This window comes from Aspergillus clavatus, genomic scaffold (genome assembly GCF_000002715.2).
Source record: "Aspergillus clavatus NRRL 1 1099423829802 genomic scaffold, whole genome shotgun sequence".
In the NCBI taxonomy this organism is placed as follows: domain Eukaryota; kingdom Fungi; phylum Ascomycota; class Eurotiomycetes; order Eurotiales; family Aspergillaceae; genus Aspergillus; species Aspergillus clavatus.
In genome coordinates this window covers 935,807-952,611 of record NW_001517097.1, presented here as the reverse complement: position 1 = coordinate 952,611, position 16,805 = coordinate 935,807, and the positions used below count along the sequence as shown (strand labels likewise).

Sequence of the window (16,805 nt, the reverse complement as noted above, 5' to 3'; positions counted from 1 at the left end):
GATTGACCTCTTATGCATGGAAAAGTCACCAGCGGCATAAGTGGTTGAATTTTATCTGATGGACAACTGGCAATTAGGTTCATTCAAGGCTTTTTGCCTGTCCTATTAATATGAGTGTATGTTCTCTGCGGCGTGTACTCAGAGTATGTAGATATATCTCAGGCATGAAGACCGTGACTTTGTATTGTACCCCGCCCCCCTCTCCGTTTGGCCAGACGGAGTGTTGTCTCGGCCAGACTCATCTTCTTCGCACTATCGACAATGGATCAAATAAGAGGAATTCGATCCAATAGCAGACAAACTTCGATCACACATGCCAAAGACCCAAAAGGCTCACTAGTCACTAGTAGTAATGCTCACCTGGGCATTCCTGCAGGCCCTATCACAGTCCTCCCCACCTGGTTTCTCTAAGCGCCGACAAGCATCAATCAGAGCAATCAGACGTCGACGATCAGAGATGGCCGGCGCTAACAGTTGCTACTGCAGCGAAGTCATATATTTGAGCTCTCTGCGCAATCAATCTTGAGCTAGATAGACATCTTTTAATCAGAATGTCGCACTTCTATACACGCAGCTTTCTCGATCAACAGCTTTGAAACCATAATCAGTTGAGCTGAAAACTGACAGAAGGAATACGAGGCCTTCCCGTTCTGCCGTGGCTTCTGTCAGACTTGATTCTTCGTTTCTTTAAATATTCGTTGCTCCGCTGTCTTGTCCTCGAAGCATTGCAGCTCCCCTCGGACTCGTGAGACTGAAGATATTGTGAAGAGAAACAAAAGTACAGTCCACAATGGCAACATCATACCCCCCTCCTCCGATCCAGGAGGCACACTTTGCTCGTAAGTATTGCTTCGAAGAAGATAGAGATCAGTATACTAACGGGCTTGCTGTATAAGCCCCTCCCAACTCTGGAGGTATGGTAACTCCCTATTCTCCTCGTTGAGAACCGGATCTCATTCATATTGGGATCTAGCTTTTCCTCCTCCACCCCAACCATCACCGGGATTCCCACCTCAGAACTTTAGTTATCCTCCTTCACTGAAGCAACCGACATCAACGAGCCCTCCACCAGGAGAAGCTCAATATGTGGCGCGCCCCGGCGTGGCTAACCCATACGGACCAAGTTCGGTATCACCTCCCCCACAGATGCCTAGCCACCAGTCTACACCATCCCAATCTTCCTACGTGGCCACGCAGCCTCAGAGAGCCTCCATTGTGCCGGCACAGGCTGGCCAAGTAGCCGGCTCGACTACTCAGGACGATGTCGGGACATTCAACGGCGGAAGCTACAGAGTCAGCCACCGGGACTCAAATTCGCTTCTCACGCTGCAGTTGGCGGTGGGATGTCCGATTGTAGCAAAGCCAGGTAAGCATGGCCTCTGTACTTGTTCACAACCATCTCTAGAAATTCACACATCGACCAGGCGCGATGATCGCAATGTCCCACTCTGTCACGCTGCGGGGAAGCATCAAGTTCTCTCTGAAGAAGATGTTCGCCGGCGGCGAGATGTCCCTGTCGACGTTCACCGGGCCCGGCGAGCTCCTCCTCGCGCCCTCGACCCTGGGTGACATAATTGTCATGCGCCTATCGGGCTCCGACTCGTGGAAAGTCGGCAAGGACGCCTTCCTGGCAGCCACTAGCGGCATCTCGAAGGATCTCCAGGCACAAGGCCTGACAAAGGGTGTCTTCTCCGGAGAAGGACTATTCATATACAAAATGACTGGCGTCGGTCTTCTCTGGCTCCAGAGCTTCGGCGCTATTATCAAGAAAGAAGTATGCAACCACCGAGACATGGGGCTTGACAATGACTGACTGACCTGAACCGATTTCTAGATCGCCGAGGACGAATCCTACTTCGTGGACAACGGCCACCTTGTCGCCTGGAACTGCAAGTACAGAATGGAGCGCGTCGCTTCAGGAGGCATCATCTCGAACATCGGCTCCGGCGAGGGTCTGGCGTGCCGCTTCACGGGCCCTGGAATCGTGTACATGCAGACGAGGAACGTGACCGCGTTTGCGGCCCATATTGGTGCGCACACGGCCAGTAATTAAGGCACGATGCGAGCTGATCTGCTCTTTCTTTTCTTTCTTTCTTTTGGCGTTGTGATTATCTCTTGTGAGCGAATTTTGTCTCTGAATTGCTTTTGGTCTTTTTGTTATTCCTGTGGTTGGCATATCTCGATAGTTGTGTTCAGATAGCACGCTCATAAACAAGAATGATACTGTGTATATATTCATCAAGATGCAGTGCTGCGTTTTAAGGTCTTTACATCGTGTTCTATTTTTTTTTCCTCCCCCAGAGGTCCCATAATACTCACAAACATCACATTTCAATCTTTTGGCGTCATGAAAACCCACATAACTGAAAAAAGAAATGTTTATACGGGAAAAAAATTGGGGGAAATCAACAGGAAAAGAAAAGAGAGAAATAAAACACCCTCCAAGACCAGATTGGCTCCATATGAAATCCCCCGAAACACATCCACGATTCTCCGCTTAACCCTGTCTCTTTCTGCGACCGACCTGGCCACGGAAACCGGTCTTGATGGCGGCGACGGACCGGCGGGAACCGCAGGAGTTGCAAGTGACGAAGTACAGACGGTTCTCACCCTTGTTGAGTTCGGTGTCGGGGCTGCGGCAGGTTTTGCAGGTAACGTACTCGACTGGATGCGACTGTTAGTTATACAGGAAAGAATAAAACAGCACGGGTGTTCCAAAGTGACATACCGATGTATCTTCTCAGGACGTTCTCGATCTGCTTCTGCTGGAAACGACCCTTGATGACCAGACGTCTGCTTCCGTCCACACTGCCACTGGTACCCAATTCGGCGAACAAGAACTGCATGACGTGGTCGTCCGAACGCTTCATGCGCTTGCAGATATCGGCGATGTTGGCGAAGATGGTACGACGGTTACCTTCACGCAGACACTGGGGAGGCGGGATCTTGTACGACTTGGTGCCGCTGGACAGCATGTCGGGGTGGTGGCTCTGGATGAGGGAGAAGAAGCGGGAGACGAGGAGCGCGTAGGGGACGGGTTGGGTTGCGTCGTGGGCCCAGATGCCGGTGCCGGCCTCGAGATCGCCCTCGGGCAGCTCGCCCTCCTTCTCCTCGGTGGCCTTCTCTGAGATGCCGGCCTCGGCCAGCTTGGCCTCGAAGTCACCGGTGTCGACCTTCTTGGGCTTCTTCTTCTTCTTCTTCAGGGCGGTGGGGTCGAACTCGCCGTCCGCGGTGGCGCCGTCGTCGCCTTCACCGGCCTCGGCATCCTTGGGCTTCTTCGTCTTCCTCTTTTTCGACAGGCCCTTGAAGAGTTCGGTTACTTCGTCGACGGCCTTGTCTTCTGTGCCTGTGATTGGGGGGGTTAGCTTCGGTTGCGACCGTCTATTCAAATTCAACGAGACGTAATGGATTGAGAAAAACGTCGTACCGGCTTCGTTCTCAGCTGTGGTGGGCTGGGGCACCTCTGTGACCTCGCCTTGTGTGTCCATGATGACTGATCCTTCGCTGAAGGCGACGGATTTGCGTTGCTTTTGAGGAGTGGGCTCGACCTGCTAAATGGGGACCAAGACGGCGCGTTAGCAATGAGAGGATATCAAATCAAAAGACGATGAATCCCCCAAAAAATTATAGTAATCAAGCGCAGAAGAACTTGACAGCCAGAAGGGAGGCGGGAACGTTTAGGGTAGTCAGGCTGATGGGGGGCATGAAATGTGAAGATGTCCGCATATTAAAGAAAATGTGGGAGGGCAGAATCGGTAAAGGGAAAACAGGGTGTGACGTACAGCGTCCGCCATGTTGTATCTGTCGGATTCTACAGCAGATGCACTTTCCAGGTATGCAATCAAGCAGGAAGAATGATATGTAGCAGCTCAGAGAATATCAGTCAAACGACAAAGAGGTTGATACAGCGACAGTGCTATATCTTTGGGTTGGCGATGGCGAGTCTTTCGTTATCGCGGTACTGAATCACGTGACAATGAGTCAAAAATGCTGTATTTCACGTATTATCATCAGGCTAATCACGTGATCAAACCCTCCTGGATTACATCAGGTGCCCTCCGACGTGAGTATGGGCAAACCGCAAGATCGACAACAAGCAATTACCAGCGCCAATTCTATGTTCCAATCCTTGCTCTAGCAGTAGGCAGGCCACTGCTTAACTTAACACCCCTTTGCTTCTCACATCTTATCCTCCTCACTCCTGATTGATCCGAGCCCGCAACATGTCCTACGCTTCACCTTCCGCTTCCAACCCGTCTCTCGCTACGTCTGCCTACATGGTATCATCGGCAGACAGATACACCTCCGGCTCCGACGACGACGTTGCCTCTCTCCCATCAGAGTCGACAGCCTCTTCAGATCTAGACACGCTTTCGGACGGTTACTCGGACGCGGAGGAAGAATGGCGGGAAAGCATTGAGCAGCTAGAGCTCTTGTTGACGATGGTCATTATGCCAGTCATCGGGAAGTATCTCGGACGGAGATGCGCCTACTGGAGTATGTTTTCTTTGTTCCGTTCACTATGACACTCTCCTCTTCTATGACCCATCGTTGCTGACTCGGGATGCGTGCAGGCTGGACTCGCTTCATGGAATGGAAATACCCTGTCGAAGTCGTCGTGACCAACAAGGCTGCCTTCCGGGGCGCTGGTGTCGTTGAGGCTCTATCTCCGTTATGAGTTAGTTAGAGTCGTGCTCCAATCAAGCATCGAGCATCAAGCCAGGTGAACGCGGGTCTTGTATGTCCTATGGATACAGTTGAGAGAAAGGCGTGGCCGAATGGGAGCCAACTGTAGCTTTCTATGGCTCCCACTGCTCTCATACTTCAGGATCATACGGTCTGCCTGGAAGACCAGACATTTTGGTCAGGCGTGTGGATGATTCATCAGCTATCGTGGTTGAAGCGAAAGTCTTCTGAGGTCCGATGCATCGCTTCTATATCTGAGGGTAGTGTAGTGCCCCTGCCATATAGACCGTGGCGCAGTATCATATTTCTATCTTATACCCAATCAAGCAATTTACATATTCAACAAGCGTGTTGCCGCGGAGCAGTAGAGACCCCTTGCATGGACACTCCGAGGCTGTCAATGACCAATGACTAACATATAGACTACAAATCGATATATACACTTGCACACTCTATATGTTCTACCGTGGAAGGAAATCGTAATTTGGGGGAATCAAGTGGTGTCGTAAACCAATCTTTATTATCTCGATAGGCGAGATGACACTGAGAGAACACTAGCAAAAAACACTGATCATTCCATCATCATGAATTTATGCATCATTCATGCTCAAGAAATGCGATAAAGAGGCCCGGCATTATCCTTTTCATAATCGTGTCTCATAACTTATCTGGGGGGAAAAGGTACGGAGAGGAACGAGCTGAATTTTCGGTCAAGACGCTTAAGCAGCCTGTCCGTTACTCGAGTTGTTACGCCAGTCTGACAAGACCGAGTCAGCGACCGTTGTATCTCTATGCGAGACGTCGTAAGTCGAGTTTACTTACTGCCATTGCCGTTGCCGTAACCACCGCCACCTGGTTGGGATTGTTAGAAGAGGTTGCAACACAATGAAATGACAAAAGAATCAGGGAACAACATACCGTATCCGCCACGGTAACCGCCGCCGGGGGCACCGCCCTCGGACTGGTTGTAGCCACCACGGCCTTGGAAGCCACCGTTGTTACGGGGAGCACGCTCGGAAGCCTTGTCAACACGGATGGTGCGGCCATCGAACCTAGTTCAATTCGTGTCAGCACAACCCGACAGGAGTGCATCCAGCCTCGCAAGTCGGCTCGAGAAGGCTTACTCCTGGTTGTTCATGGCGTCCATGGCCTTATCGGCATCGCTGTCGGAGCTGAAACGGACGAAACCGAAACCACGGCTGCGGTTGGTGTCACGATCCTTGACAACGATCTGTAAAAGATATCATTTAGTCAAACTCAGGTGGTTTTAGATTATTTGGGATCGTGGATGGTACTGACAGCTTCTTCGACCTGGCCGAACTGCTCGAAACCCTGACGGAGGGCATCATCAGTGGTGTGCCATGCGAGGCCGCTATTGATCCGTTACTTGAGAAAATGTCCTTCTTAAAAGACCAAAAAAGATAGGTGTTTATATGATATTAGAGACACACCCGATAAAAAGCTTGGACATCTTGACGTCGAGTGTTGGATATAGAAACTGAGGGGGTGAAAGATTAGCACTGATGAAGCGACGAGGCCAAGTCCTCTGGATCAAGAGACGACGATTTCTCGACAAAAAAAAAGTGATAGATGGAGAGTCAAAATAGAGGGAAGAGGCAAACAGAGATTTCTTCTCTTCACTTTTTAGTGTCCGTTGGGGTTTATGGACGAGGGGAGGATGTTGCTGGTTTGTGAAGCAAACACCGAGATTTTCACTGATCCAGAGGGAGGTATGGCATAGGTGGCAGACTTACTGAATCTGTTTTTAAAATGCTCAACACTGACTGTGGATAAGTATTCCCAGGAGGCCGAAATGAAGGGGATAAGAAGAGAAAAGGGAGAGAGGGAGAGAGTCTTACAGCAAAAAGAAAAGAAATAATCACTAACCCAATGGCTTAGCTGCACAAAAGTGGGAGCAACAGGTGGGAGGAAGAGCCAGATGCAACAATGCAAAGCGGGGGGGGGGGGGGGGGAGGGATTTCGCCATTCTCCCTTATTATTTTCTTTCCTATGTATTGACTGATTATTCATAGAGAGTAATATTAGTATTACTCCGTATTAATATTTTTTATATTACTGTCATTTTTTTTTTACGATTTTATATAGTAGATACTACAGAGTCGATAGATAGTAGTAGCAGGATTTTCTGCACATATGAACAAGAAACTGGGATTTTCAGTGGCAGTCATGTTTTATTAATGCATGACAAGCGCAGAATAATGGAAACGGCCTGAAACAACGCCGAAGATGAAGCGCAGAATAGGATTTGGGAGACGGTTGAGACGCTAGACTACTCTGACCAGGCTATCAGAGGGCTGATGCGCACCTCTGTACCCCTCATTGGGACATCCGCAGTGCTCTTTTTCAGCTTCGGTGCAGGCGAGTGGACTTTTGGAAATAGGCTAGGGGTACGAGGCCCTGGATGGCTGGATCTTAGAGGGAATGGTTAAGACCAAAAAGAGTCGGTGACCCGGGTGAGCAGCTCGGAGTCTTTGAATTGACCCTTTTGTCACGTTTTTGAGCGAATTATTGTGAAATGTCAATCACTGAGACTTGAACTGATCTGAGTGGGCAGATGAATTCGTTGTACCATGGATGCTCACTTGAACGGCTCGGTTGTACCTCGCATGACAATTTATACATTAGCCAGAGTTTGTCCAGTTGATGCAGAAAATAGATGAATTGGATAGATAGATCCAACATGCATGCATGCTGTTGGATATCCATCTATCCATCCATCACTGATCAATCTCCGGTCCTTGTCAACTGTTCAGGTAACTAACTACCTAGACTGCGGAGTATGTATCTAACTGGTTAATGCTGATTCTGATTATTTACCAAGGTATGATTTTACCAGTTGAGCAGGAGATCATCGGAGTTCGTCTCGTTAGTCAGCCTGGCCACATGTGACAAGTAAACAGCCAACCTCAGGCCACCAGATGGACCATTCAGGACAGAGTTTCCCACGGTACAGGATCCGCCTTAAATTCTTGACATTTTTGGAGCATGCATATATTATATAAAACAATAATGGTGCCAACTGAGAGCCCTCTTGGGATCGACCTTCACTGTATAAACAATCATAACCATCGCTTCATCCTCGACAATCTTGGTGGGGATAAGATCCGTTATCGCGACCAAGTGGGCCGCTTTGTGCTGTTATCAACGTTTAATGCCCTGATAGGAAAAATAAGCGAGAGAGGCTGACTGGGGTCGATCTGAGAAGCATATCACAACTTCAAGGTCATGATTCGGGAAGCTAGGAGAAGGAATTTAGGACCATCGGATTTTACTTTGACGATTGACAACGAGCTGCACTTGATTTTTAGAATACGAGGTGGTCGGCTCAGAGGGTTATCGGGTTGATGGTTGCCCATCATGAGATGATATCTCTCTGCCTAGGCTTTGGCTGAATCCTCACGTTGGTTGAAGGCATTCCCCCGCCTGGAAGGGTGAATGGGATTTGATTGTCGATCTGAGTTTGGTACTTTCGAGCCAACTGAAATGGCCTTAACTCGATCGTTGGTGTTTGCCCTTCGCCTTATAGATGCCAGGTATGCTTTGAAATGAGAATCGAAAGTTTCCATTTCTTCGAAGCTCTTTGCCATATCATTCAGATCACTCTTTTTGATTGGTGCCCACGGGCCGTCAAGTCTGTTGATATTGATTATCTCTGGCCAAAGCACCCTGAAAGAAAGGAATTGCTCCATAGTCACAGAGGAACCTGGCCTCATTGCGTCAACTGTATTGATTGAGTTGTCACCGAATCCGTGCTCATGTTGAACAGGTTTCTACTATGGTTGCGAATCTCGGATTTTTCATAGAAAATGAGAAAAGATTCGGATTCTCTGATAGAAACTGACGGTATGCTATTGCTATTGCAATTGAGAATGCATGTAGCAAGGAGCAAGAGACCATCGACATCCCACGAGCAGCCGTCGGTTTTAGAAGGCTGTATCCACAAGGCAGGTGCAGACAACATACACAACATGACATTCGAGTAAAGGGGAAAGAATAGACACAACACACGCAGTTTCATCGCAGACACAGGGTGCTTGAAGCAACGCCAATGGGCAGACTTGTTGAGTGCTGAATGAACAGTGAGGTGGGCGCTGTTTCCTTATCCTCAAAGCTCATCAGAGGAGAATATTTCAGCACTAATTTTCCATCATGGTGGTCTTGATTGATCCTGGTGTGCTTCGGATACATGTATGATCTGTAAGTGTAATTAGAATCATCCAGGATCTGTCCCAGTGTGGCCAAACTGTGGGGGAGCATACATGATACACATATTCGGAGGATCCCACTGACCTCAGCCTTTGTTAAGTTTGCGTCATCCCCAAAATACTCCACAAACTGTGAAATAACTGTACATGAAGGAAAGAGCAATTGTCTATGTATCCCATCCTCCTGAAGAGTGAAGCGACAACCGGGGCCTCACTGAGGCGAGAGAGACGATGTCTTATTGAATATCGAAGTTGAAGGCACTTTGGGCATTCTGGATAAACTTAGTAGCTAAAGTTGAAACTCCCATCTGCTATATCCAATTTTCAAAATGCTCCAAGTTCCATGAAGTATACCAATTTCCAGTCTGCAAAGCAGTCGGTGCCTCGGGGTGTCGCCGCAGACGTAGATACCTCAAGCAGGCATCTGAGCTTCCAAAATGGCAAGTACTTTTAGGCTGCCAACTCCTCGCTACGTCTAACTCAAGAAGCAATCAGTTGTCATACACACGCCGTGCTACACAGTCCATATAAGCTGATTTTGTGGTTGCAATCATGCCCCAACCATCGCCCTCAAGAACAGGTTACCTGGAGCCAGCAACGCAGGATCTGATTCACCATTGGATTCTTGAGCTAGAAGCTCAGGACGTCATTTCCGGACCTCAGGGTAGAGCAGCTGGATCTCATCAAGATCTGCCAGACAAGGGTAATTCTCGTGGATCATCTCTAGATTAGTGCACTAAATGCTTCTTTTGCATAGGCCCCGATGTTCAACCCATTTCAACGGAGACTATGACTCCTAAGCGAACAGGCAAGCTTGGATACGAACGTCAGCCGCGTTATAAGACCAAAGAAGATCGCTACGAGTACAAGGGCTCTAATGGTGGAAATATGTGCAAGAAATCATCGGTCAAGAAGATAAGGTCATCAAAAAAGGCCAGAAAGCATACAATCAATGGCAACTTCCATGCCCCCAATGTCTCCCGAGATCGATTGACTGTAAGCGACAATTTCGAACTTAATACAAAGGCTCATGCTGATTCTACACCTAGCTACGTGGACGCCTGGACTTGGGACTTTTCCACAGAGGGAAAACCTCGTCACCCGTGAAATGCCGTGAACTGAAAGACTTCCCCAGTGCCTCGAGCATTACTAAATTGGTCAAAAATTGCCGAGTATCTGAAGGGTTCTCCGAGACCAAATTCTTGAGTAAGAGACCACGGGACGACAACGAGGACCATTCAAGTTATCCAAGTCGAAACAAAAACAGGAAGACTCAGAATAGTACGGGGGCACCTCAAAAGCTCGTTTCAAATCACTTTTCACTCGAATCTCTCAAAAATGGGCATTCTGAAGAAGGACCTGGGACTGACACGAATAACCCGGTATCCAATTTCACCCCAGCTCCAGGAGTACAATCTCAGGCAATTTCTGCAGCATGTCTCATAGCAGCTAGGGAGGACAATACGGTTGACGCATGGTCTCCCACTGTACCACTAACCCAATCCAAGAGGCATCGTCTCAAGAGTCAGATGTGCAGGGGGTCGTCTCCATCGACAACTGCCTATACTTGGTCATACAGTGACCATGCAGAATCAATACCCGAGTCTGCCCTAGATCTCTACATGCGACAGATCTTACAATTCGACTTACACTCTGAAGACAATATTCAGGGCAAGGCGGCTCACCCAAACAGAAAATATTGGACTTTGGAGGAACTGAAACTTCTGTTATATAAACGGGAGAGGTTTTGGGATCAAGAGGGCAATGGACAACCTGCGCCAGTGTCCCCAATTCCGGACTCAGTCTGCAGCAAACACCGGTCAGTTCCTGGGGAGAGACTAGACGATGCCGACGAAAGGACATCCAGAAAAATGACAAATCCCAAACTACGGCATGATACCGGTGAAAAGGAGAATGCAGGCAAGACAAGCTTGGACCAAGAATGGATATTTCCGCAGTCCACTCATGTCAATCCCGGGGTTGAGTGTTATAAGCACAATTCAAGTGGGAACTTCGATAACTGGCAACCGACACCGAAGAATATGATTAATGAGTATCCAACAGACAATGACTATTGTTCGATTTCCGAGACAATAGCATGTCCACAGTCCTTCCTCGAGAGTGAAAATTCTTGCTACTCTCCTACTCTATCTCAAGTTATTAACGCAATCGAACATGAAGAATATCATGCGGACGGGACCCAAGCTCAGATTGGGTGCCGTGATGATCTTGATACACAAGTGCTTCATCGTGCGTTTGATGCGATTGTGCTGTCTGAAGAAGGGCCCATGTGCAAGGTGCGGGACTATGGAATGGAAGCTTCATTCGGGACCACGAGCAATGAGAAACCTTTCTTATCTCAATACATCTCCCAAATTCGAGCACCATGGACTGGAGCGTCTGCGCCTTATGCTTTTGGAACGGCAGGAGGAATGGCGGGCAAACATCTCATGTGTGGTATGACCGACCACCTGTTGGGTTCTCATGCCACGCAGGACTATGGCACATGCCCTGAGTTCATTGGTTTGCCCAGAGACTTTTGGCGGCAGAACAGGCTTTATTAAAGTTTAGTTTTGCTTGACTTCTACCGTTTAGCTGAGAGTTCTTGAATGATATACTTGTTGGCTGCTATTAGTGAGCGACATGGCTGATATGGATGTATAACCTCGTTCTGAATTCATACTTTCGATAGCCTTATTGATATGATCTATGAAAAGAAGTACCTGTCTACAGGTATCACAGTTTAAGCTTGCCTGCCTTTACCACAATCAAATGTAAATTAATTACATCGAGACAGTAATTGCATCATGCATTCAAAGGTACATTGAAAGGTATATATAGAGTCTATGTGTCTATCTACCCTATGATGTCGCACCTTTCCACGTATGCGTTTATCTTTCACAAGCTGCCATGTCCCGTTTCAGCAACCCCATGCGCTTCAGCTTCCGACGCAGCAAGAGACGTCTTAACATCCCGCTCAGCAGCCGCCTCCTCAGCCCCCGCTTCCTCCTCCGACTCAAGCGCCTTCACCCGGCGCACCAGATCAGTCACATGCATATCGGCACTGCCGAGCCCCAGCCCCTCCAGCGCCTTCTCCAGAAGATATAGGTACTCGGTATTCTTCCCGCTCTGGCCGCGGCCGCGGCTGATCACGCCCGCCACGTCCTGCGGCTCGCGGCGCGCAGGATCACGCAGGAACTGCGGGTTCGTGGGCTGCCCGATGTACACCATGCAGGTGAGTGGGGGCTGCGGCTGCGGCTCCGGCCCCGGCGTCTTGCAGACCGTGGAGGCCGAGACGGCGGAAATAGGGTGGAAGGGGGTGTAGTGGACGGTGTAGCCGTCGATTTCCCGGTCGTCGAGGTAGTCGTGGACTTCCTCGGCGTGGGAGGCGGGGATGTGGTATGCTGCGCCCCAGACGCGGGCGGTGGAGGATTCAAGGTGTGTGTGCTGTGGGTATGTGTAAGTGGTTTGGAGTAAGAGGGGTCGGGTCAAGGATGGTACATACGGGATCATCGAGGGTTTCCCAGAAGCTTCGCTCGATGACTGTCACTACGCGGCCGGGGGCTTCTGGGGTGCCTCGATGGTCGGTGCTGGGTGTGGGTTAGTTGGGAGCGGTTTGGCCTGCGAAATCGAAAGTATGAATAAGATCGTACCTAGCCTAGGGATTGTCAGTATGGTTGGCGGTTCATTTAGTGGTGTTAGGATACATACCTGCCAGAAGCGTCGCACGTAGCCATCTATATAGCCCGGAATCCGCTGATCTACGGCCCAGCGTCAGAGCAGATATATATAGACATAGCAATGCATCAGGGAAGAAGCATGAAGTATACACACCATAGTGTGGTGGAGGTTTCCAAATGAGACTCCTTTGGAGGTATTAGAAATTGAGGTCTTTACTAGACATGTTGACATGATAATACACACAGTTGGATTGAACTTACCCATATCCAAATACCCAGAGGTCACCGTTGGGGAAATAACTGCGCCATGTTCGGCCGCCAGGTGGCGTTTGGGTATCTTCTAGGCTAGTAGCCATGTCTATATAGCGCTTTGCACAAAACGAGAGTTAATCGGTTCAAAGGATGTGTTATATTCTTCTTATGCCCCGTTTACTGTATAGATGGGATTCCGGTGGAAGGGATGATTTCTCAGCCGAGATTTCCACTCCGCTCAATGACAGCACGACAATCGTCCCTTCTCATGGATATCATCCCAAAAGAACAGAAGACCTTTAGCTTGGACAGGTGTCAAGCTTATCGAAGCTATGACAGAAATACCGCTTGATTACTCAGATGTTGAGCAGCGAGAATGGCGACATTCAGATGCCTGAATAATTGTACAGGTCACGCTTTTTGTTTGGAGTGTTTGGTTCCTGAGGGGGTTTGTCCAATCATTTTTGTCCAAGAGAACATACACGGAGTCCGTCAGCAACAGACTCGGACTCGGAGCTTCAGGGAGAACCTGCATTCATCCCTTTAAGCTGTCAATCAATATTTCTAATAGGTCTGTACCTTTTTTAGCACTCGATCAATAAAAATATCCTGTTGGACTGAGGTGCGGCTCAAACAACCGATCAGTGTCTGTTATATCGCTCCAGGGGTCGGAAGTATATACAATTGACGGTATATAGTTGTGCCAACGACGCTCATCCCCGTTGACAGTTTTGTGTTGAACAGCCCCCAGGAGAGGCAATCCATTATATCTCCATAGCTACTACATCATGGCCGGTCTCCCCCGTTCACTGCGAACGCAGTACACTCCTCCCACCGATCCAACTGGGATCTCCTTCGCAGGCAAAAGTGTACTCCTGACAGGAGCCACGTCCGGTTTGGGATTCGAGGCTGCCATCAAACTTCTCAACCAAGGAGTGGACAGACTCATTCTGAGCAGCCGCAGCCTGGAACGAGGACAAGCGACCAAAACAGAGTTGGAGATGCGCACGAACAGACCTGGGGTGGTTCAAATCTGGGAATTGGAGATGAGCAGTTTCAAGAGCGTCAAGGCTTTTGCAAGTCGTGTCAACAGTGAGATTGAGCAGCTGGATGTTGCAATATTGAATGCAGGACTGTGGGACCGAGAGTTTATCACCTCACCCGAAGGATGGGAAGAGACATTGCAGGTTAACACGCTCTCCACATCCTTGTTGGCAATACTCCTTCTCCCCAAACTCAGAAGTAGTAGCCTGTTGGCTTCAAGTCCTAGTCACTTGACAGTCGTGTCCAGCCAGAAGTTTGTCCTCGCGAAGGCAGACAGCCTTCGGACTGATGGCTCCCTGCTGGAACACGTGAACGACCCCGTGCACTTCAAAGGGCCTAAGCAGTATGGCATTTCGAAGTTACTGTTGGAATACGTCCTCAAAACCTTGGCTGGCCAGGTGCGGGACGATAATGGCACAGTCCCCGTCATTATAAACACCGTCAGTCCTGGTTTCTGTGCATCCGCTCTCGCCCGGCAATACAATAGATTCTACGAGCGATGGGTGCTATGGTTGGTATATAAGCTCTTTGCTCGCACAGCGGAGCAGGGGAGCCGTTCGTTGGTCAGTGCAACATACCAGGGAGTCGAGTCGCATGGGAGATGCTGGAGGGGCGATGGATACCTTGAGTAGGCTCTTCATTATTCTTTCCAATTCTACGTTCAAAACAGTACTGATCAAGCCCAGTGAATCTACTGCTTTGACGACGGGAGAAGAAGGCAGGCAATTTCAGACCAAAGCTTTCGAGGAGATTGTTCGGGTCCTTGAAGAACAATCACCAGAGGTCGGAACGTTAATCGAGAGAATCTGACAGTGGAGAGGGTAAATAAGATGCTGTGCTCTATCTGTAAACTAGTATTGAAGATCCAGCTGACATCCCTGAACCTTGACTGGTGGACTAGTGCACGCTGGTAGGGCTGAAGCCTGAAGATCACCGTCGACACCGTTGAAGGGAGGAGGCGAAAGCGAAGACTATCTAATATCTACCCCCAGCAATAACAATAATACTGAAGTATTTGCCGCTCCAGGAACATCATTGGGAACATCCACTTAGCTTCGCCATAGGTCACTACAACTGTGGCTGATTATCTCTTGGCATCGACGGACTCAGCGCGACGCCCCACGGCTCCGCTTGCAGTACGAGTACGATGAGGTGCTAAAGATCATCACAATTTAACCAGCTTACTCCTAAATTCAATAAACAAAACTTGCCATCTTTCCTTGCTCGAATATCTTTCTACAGTAATCGCAGGAACTGTAGATGAATTGACGTCCCAGCCTCTGTCTCCTTGAACAGAGCGTCTCTCTCTCTCTCTCTCTCTCTCGCTCATTGTCTCCCCTCATTCACGCCTTTCGTCCGTTACGTCAGGCTGCCATGGCGTACAACAAGTCCTACAATCCTGATGCGCTTCCAGCGTAAGTTTTGATTTGAAGCTTTGAAAGGGTTTTGAGAGAGAACGGCTCGGACTAATTGGATGTAATGGCAGGCATGCTGAACCAGAACAAGTATGAAAAATTCCGTCTCTAGGCAGTAGTCCTACTACCATCCTAGCCCCGCGACACCACGCTGATGACGATCCACAATCAGGTCGCTCAAATGATCGGGGCCATGCAAGGACCCTCGCATCAACAGAGACCCCCTCGAACATCTTCCCATCCTCCCTCCAGCGGTGTACCACCACAGCGCGTTCCGACCACCACCGCCCAGATCAACAAGCCGCTACCAGCCACCGCGGCGCCAACGGGCCATTCCCGTCCACATCCTCTTCATCCATCGCCCCCTCCTCAGAACTATGGATTCGGGCCTCCCCCCTCGCAGCCCGTTCGCAATCGTCCTCCTCCCTCCTCGCGTCCCCCGCAGTCCCCGCAGCCACCCCCCTTATCCGCCCCCACCGACGACCCCCAGCAGCTCTTCCCCCTGTTCCGCGCCGCCAATGCCTCGCACTCGGGCGCCCTCACCGAGATGGAGCTGGGTTCTGCCCTGGTGAACGGCGACTATACCTCCTTTCATCCTAGGACGGTCAAGATGATGATCCGGATGTTCGACCGCAATAGTAGCGGGTCGATCTCATTCGACGAGTTCGTGGCGCTGTGGCGCTTCCTTGCGGCGTGGCGGGAGCTCTTTGATCGGTTTGACGAGGATCGCAGCGGGCGCATCAGTCTACAGGAGTTCGAGAAGGCGCTGGTCGCGTTCGGATACCGGCTCAGCCAGCCTTTTGTCTCGGTGCTCTTCACTACATTTGAGAGTAAGGGGCGGCAGATGAATGGGGGCCATGCGATGGGGCCGGCGAAGATGGGGATGAGCTTTGACCTGTTTGTGCAGGCGTGTATTGGTCTCCGACGGATGACGGACGTGTTCAAGCGATATGATGAGGATCGGGACGGGTATATCACCGTGAGCTTCGAGGAGTTTTTGACTGGTAAGTCAATGATGCAGCATGCAGCCAGAGAGGTATATGTGAAAGAACTGACGTGGTGTTTTGCAGAGATCTTACAGCTACAGGACTAGAGGGTGCTGGGCGGGTATGGCATAGTGTTTCATTTGTTGTCTGTATTTGTTTGTTCTTTCTGTGCTCTTTTGCATTTAGCTCTACATACGTTATACCCCTGAATATATCTATCCCCAGTCTCGGCTGTCAGAAAATCGTCTGCATTCCAGGTGATGTCAACTGGCTACTCCGACTACGCTGTGCAGACGGCGTCCTGCAGACTGCAGACGGCCAAGGAATGCTTGGTCATAGGATTTTCTTTCTTTCTTTTGAAATTCGAGGTGCATACTAGATCACTACAAGATAACTATAATTGTAACAGTTGGAACTATTGAACTCTCAGATCTCGGTTAATGGGCCCGGGGTATACTTACCCGCGTGTTACTACTCTGCGCCTCTTAACCCCGAGAGTGACTTCGGAGTTCGGAC

At 49.5% G+C, this 16,805-nt stretch overlaps 9 protein-coding genes across 9 annotated transcripts, besides 1 other annotated feature; 6 read left to right on the top strand and 3 right to left on the bottom strand.

Moving 5' to 3' along the window:
* Positions 1-790: 790 nt before the first annotated feature.
* ACLA_036590 (AIM24 family protein) lies at positions 791-2,053 on the top strand (the record flags this gene model as incomplete). The annotated part of the gene is made up of 4 exons (XM_001270880.1): positions 791-839; positions 974-1,366; positions 1,425-1,774; positions 1,835-2,053. The coding sequence occupies 4 exons, from the start codon at positions 791-793 to the stop codon at positions 2,051-2,053; spliced, it is 1,011 nt and encodes a 336-aa protein (XP_001270881.1).
* Positions 2,054-2,497: 444 nt separating this feature from the next.
* On the bottom strand, positions 2,498-3,488 carry ACLA_036580 (translation initiation factor eIF2 subunit beta; the record flags this gene model as incomplete). Its single annotated transcript, XM_001270879.1, has 3 exons — positions 2,498-2,664; positions 2,729-3,346; positions 3,428-3,488. 3 exons carry the CDS (start codon positions 3,486-3,488, stop codon positions 2,498-2,500), a joined length of 846 nt encoding a protein of 281 aa, XP_001270880.1.
* A 735-nt stretch (positions 3,489-4,223) lies between these two features.
* ACLA_036570 (uncharacterized protein) lies at positions 4,224-4,678 on the top strand (the record flags this gene model as incomplete). The annotated part of the gene is made up of 2 exons (XM_001270878.1): positions 4,224-4,497; positions 4,575-4,678. The coding sequence occupies 2 exons, from the start codon at positions 4,224-4,226 to the stop codon at positions 4,676-4,678; spliced, it is 378 nt and encodes a 125-aa protein (XP_001270879.1).
* Positions 4,679-5,405: 727 nt separating this feature from the next.
* ACLA_036560 (RNA recognition motif domain-containing protein) lies at positions 5,406-6,157 on the bottom strand (the record flags this gene model as incomplete). The annotated part of the gene is made up of 6 exons (XM_001270877.1): positions 5,406-5,443; positions 5,509-5,538; positions 5,605-5,738; positions 5,811-5,917; positions 5,986-6,058; positions 6,138-6,157. 6 exons carry the CDS (start codon positions 6,155-6,157, stop codon positions 5,406-5,408), a joined length of 402 nt encoding a protein of 133 aa, XP_001270878.1.
* A 3,307-nt stretch (positions 6,158-9,464) lies between these two features.
* ACLA_036550 (uncharacterized protein) lies at positions 9,465-10,019 on the top strand (the record flags this gene model as incomplete). The annotated part of the gene is made up of 2 exons (XM_001270876.1): positions 9,465-9,615; positions 9,670-10,019. The coding sequence occupies 2 exons, from the start codon at positions 9,465-9,467 to the stop codon at positions 10,017-10,019; spliced, it is 501 nt and encodes a 166-aa protein (XP_001270877.1).
* Positions 10,020-10,783: 764 nt separating this feature from the next.
* ACLA_036540 (uncharacterized protein) lies at positions 10,784-11,476 on the top strand (the record flags this gene model as incomplete). Its single annotated transcript, XM_001270875.1, has 1 exon — positions 10,784-11,476. One exon carries the CDS (start codon positions 10,784-10,786, stop codon positions 11,474-11,476), a length of 693 nt encoding a protein of 230 aa, XP_001270876.1.
* A 334-nt stretch (positions 11,477-11,810) lies between these two features.
* Positions 11,811-12,649, bottom strand: ACLA_036530 (gamma-glutamylcyclotransferase; the record flags this gene model as incomplete). The annotated part of the gene is made up of 3 exons (XM_001270874.1): positions 11,811-12,359; positions 12,418-12,502; positions 12,624-12,649. The coding sequence occupies 3 exons, from the start codon at positions 12,647-12,649 to the stop codon at positions 11,811-11,813; spliced, it is 660 nt and encodes a 219-aa protein (XP_001270875.1).
* A 983-nt stretch (positions 12,650-13,632) lies between these two features.
* Positions 13,633-14,698, top strand: ACLA_036520 (putative short-chain dehydrogenase/reductase family protein; the record flags this gene model as incomplete). The annotated part of the gene is made up of 2 exons (XM_001270873.1): positions 13,633-14,516; positions 14,575-14,698. 2 exons carry the CDS (start codon positions 13,633-13,635, stop codon positions 14,696-14,698), a joined length of 1,008 nt encoding a protein of 335 aa, XP_001270874.1.
* A 490-nt stretch (positions 14,699-15,188) lies between these two features.
* Positions 15,189-15,216: a microsatellite.
* A 46-nt stretch (positions 15,217-15,262) lies between these two features.
* Positions 15,263-16,396, top strand: ACLA_036510 (EF-hand domain-containing protein; the record flags this gene model as incomplete). The annotated part of the gene is made up of 3 exons (XM_001270872.1): positions 15,263-15,303; positions 15,375-15,393; positions 15,440-16,396. 3 exons carry the CDS (start codon positions 15,263-15,265, stop codon positions 16,394-16,396), a joined length of 1,017 nt encoding a protein of 338 aa, XP_001270873.1.
* Between the last annotated feature and the right edge of the window lie 409 nt (positions 16,397-16,805).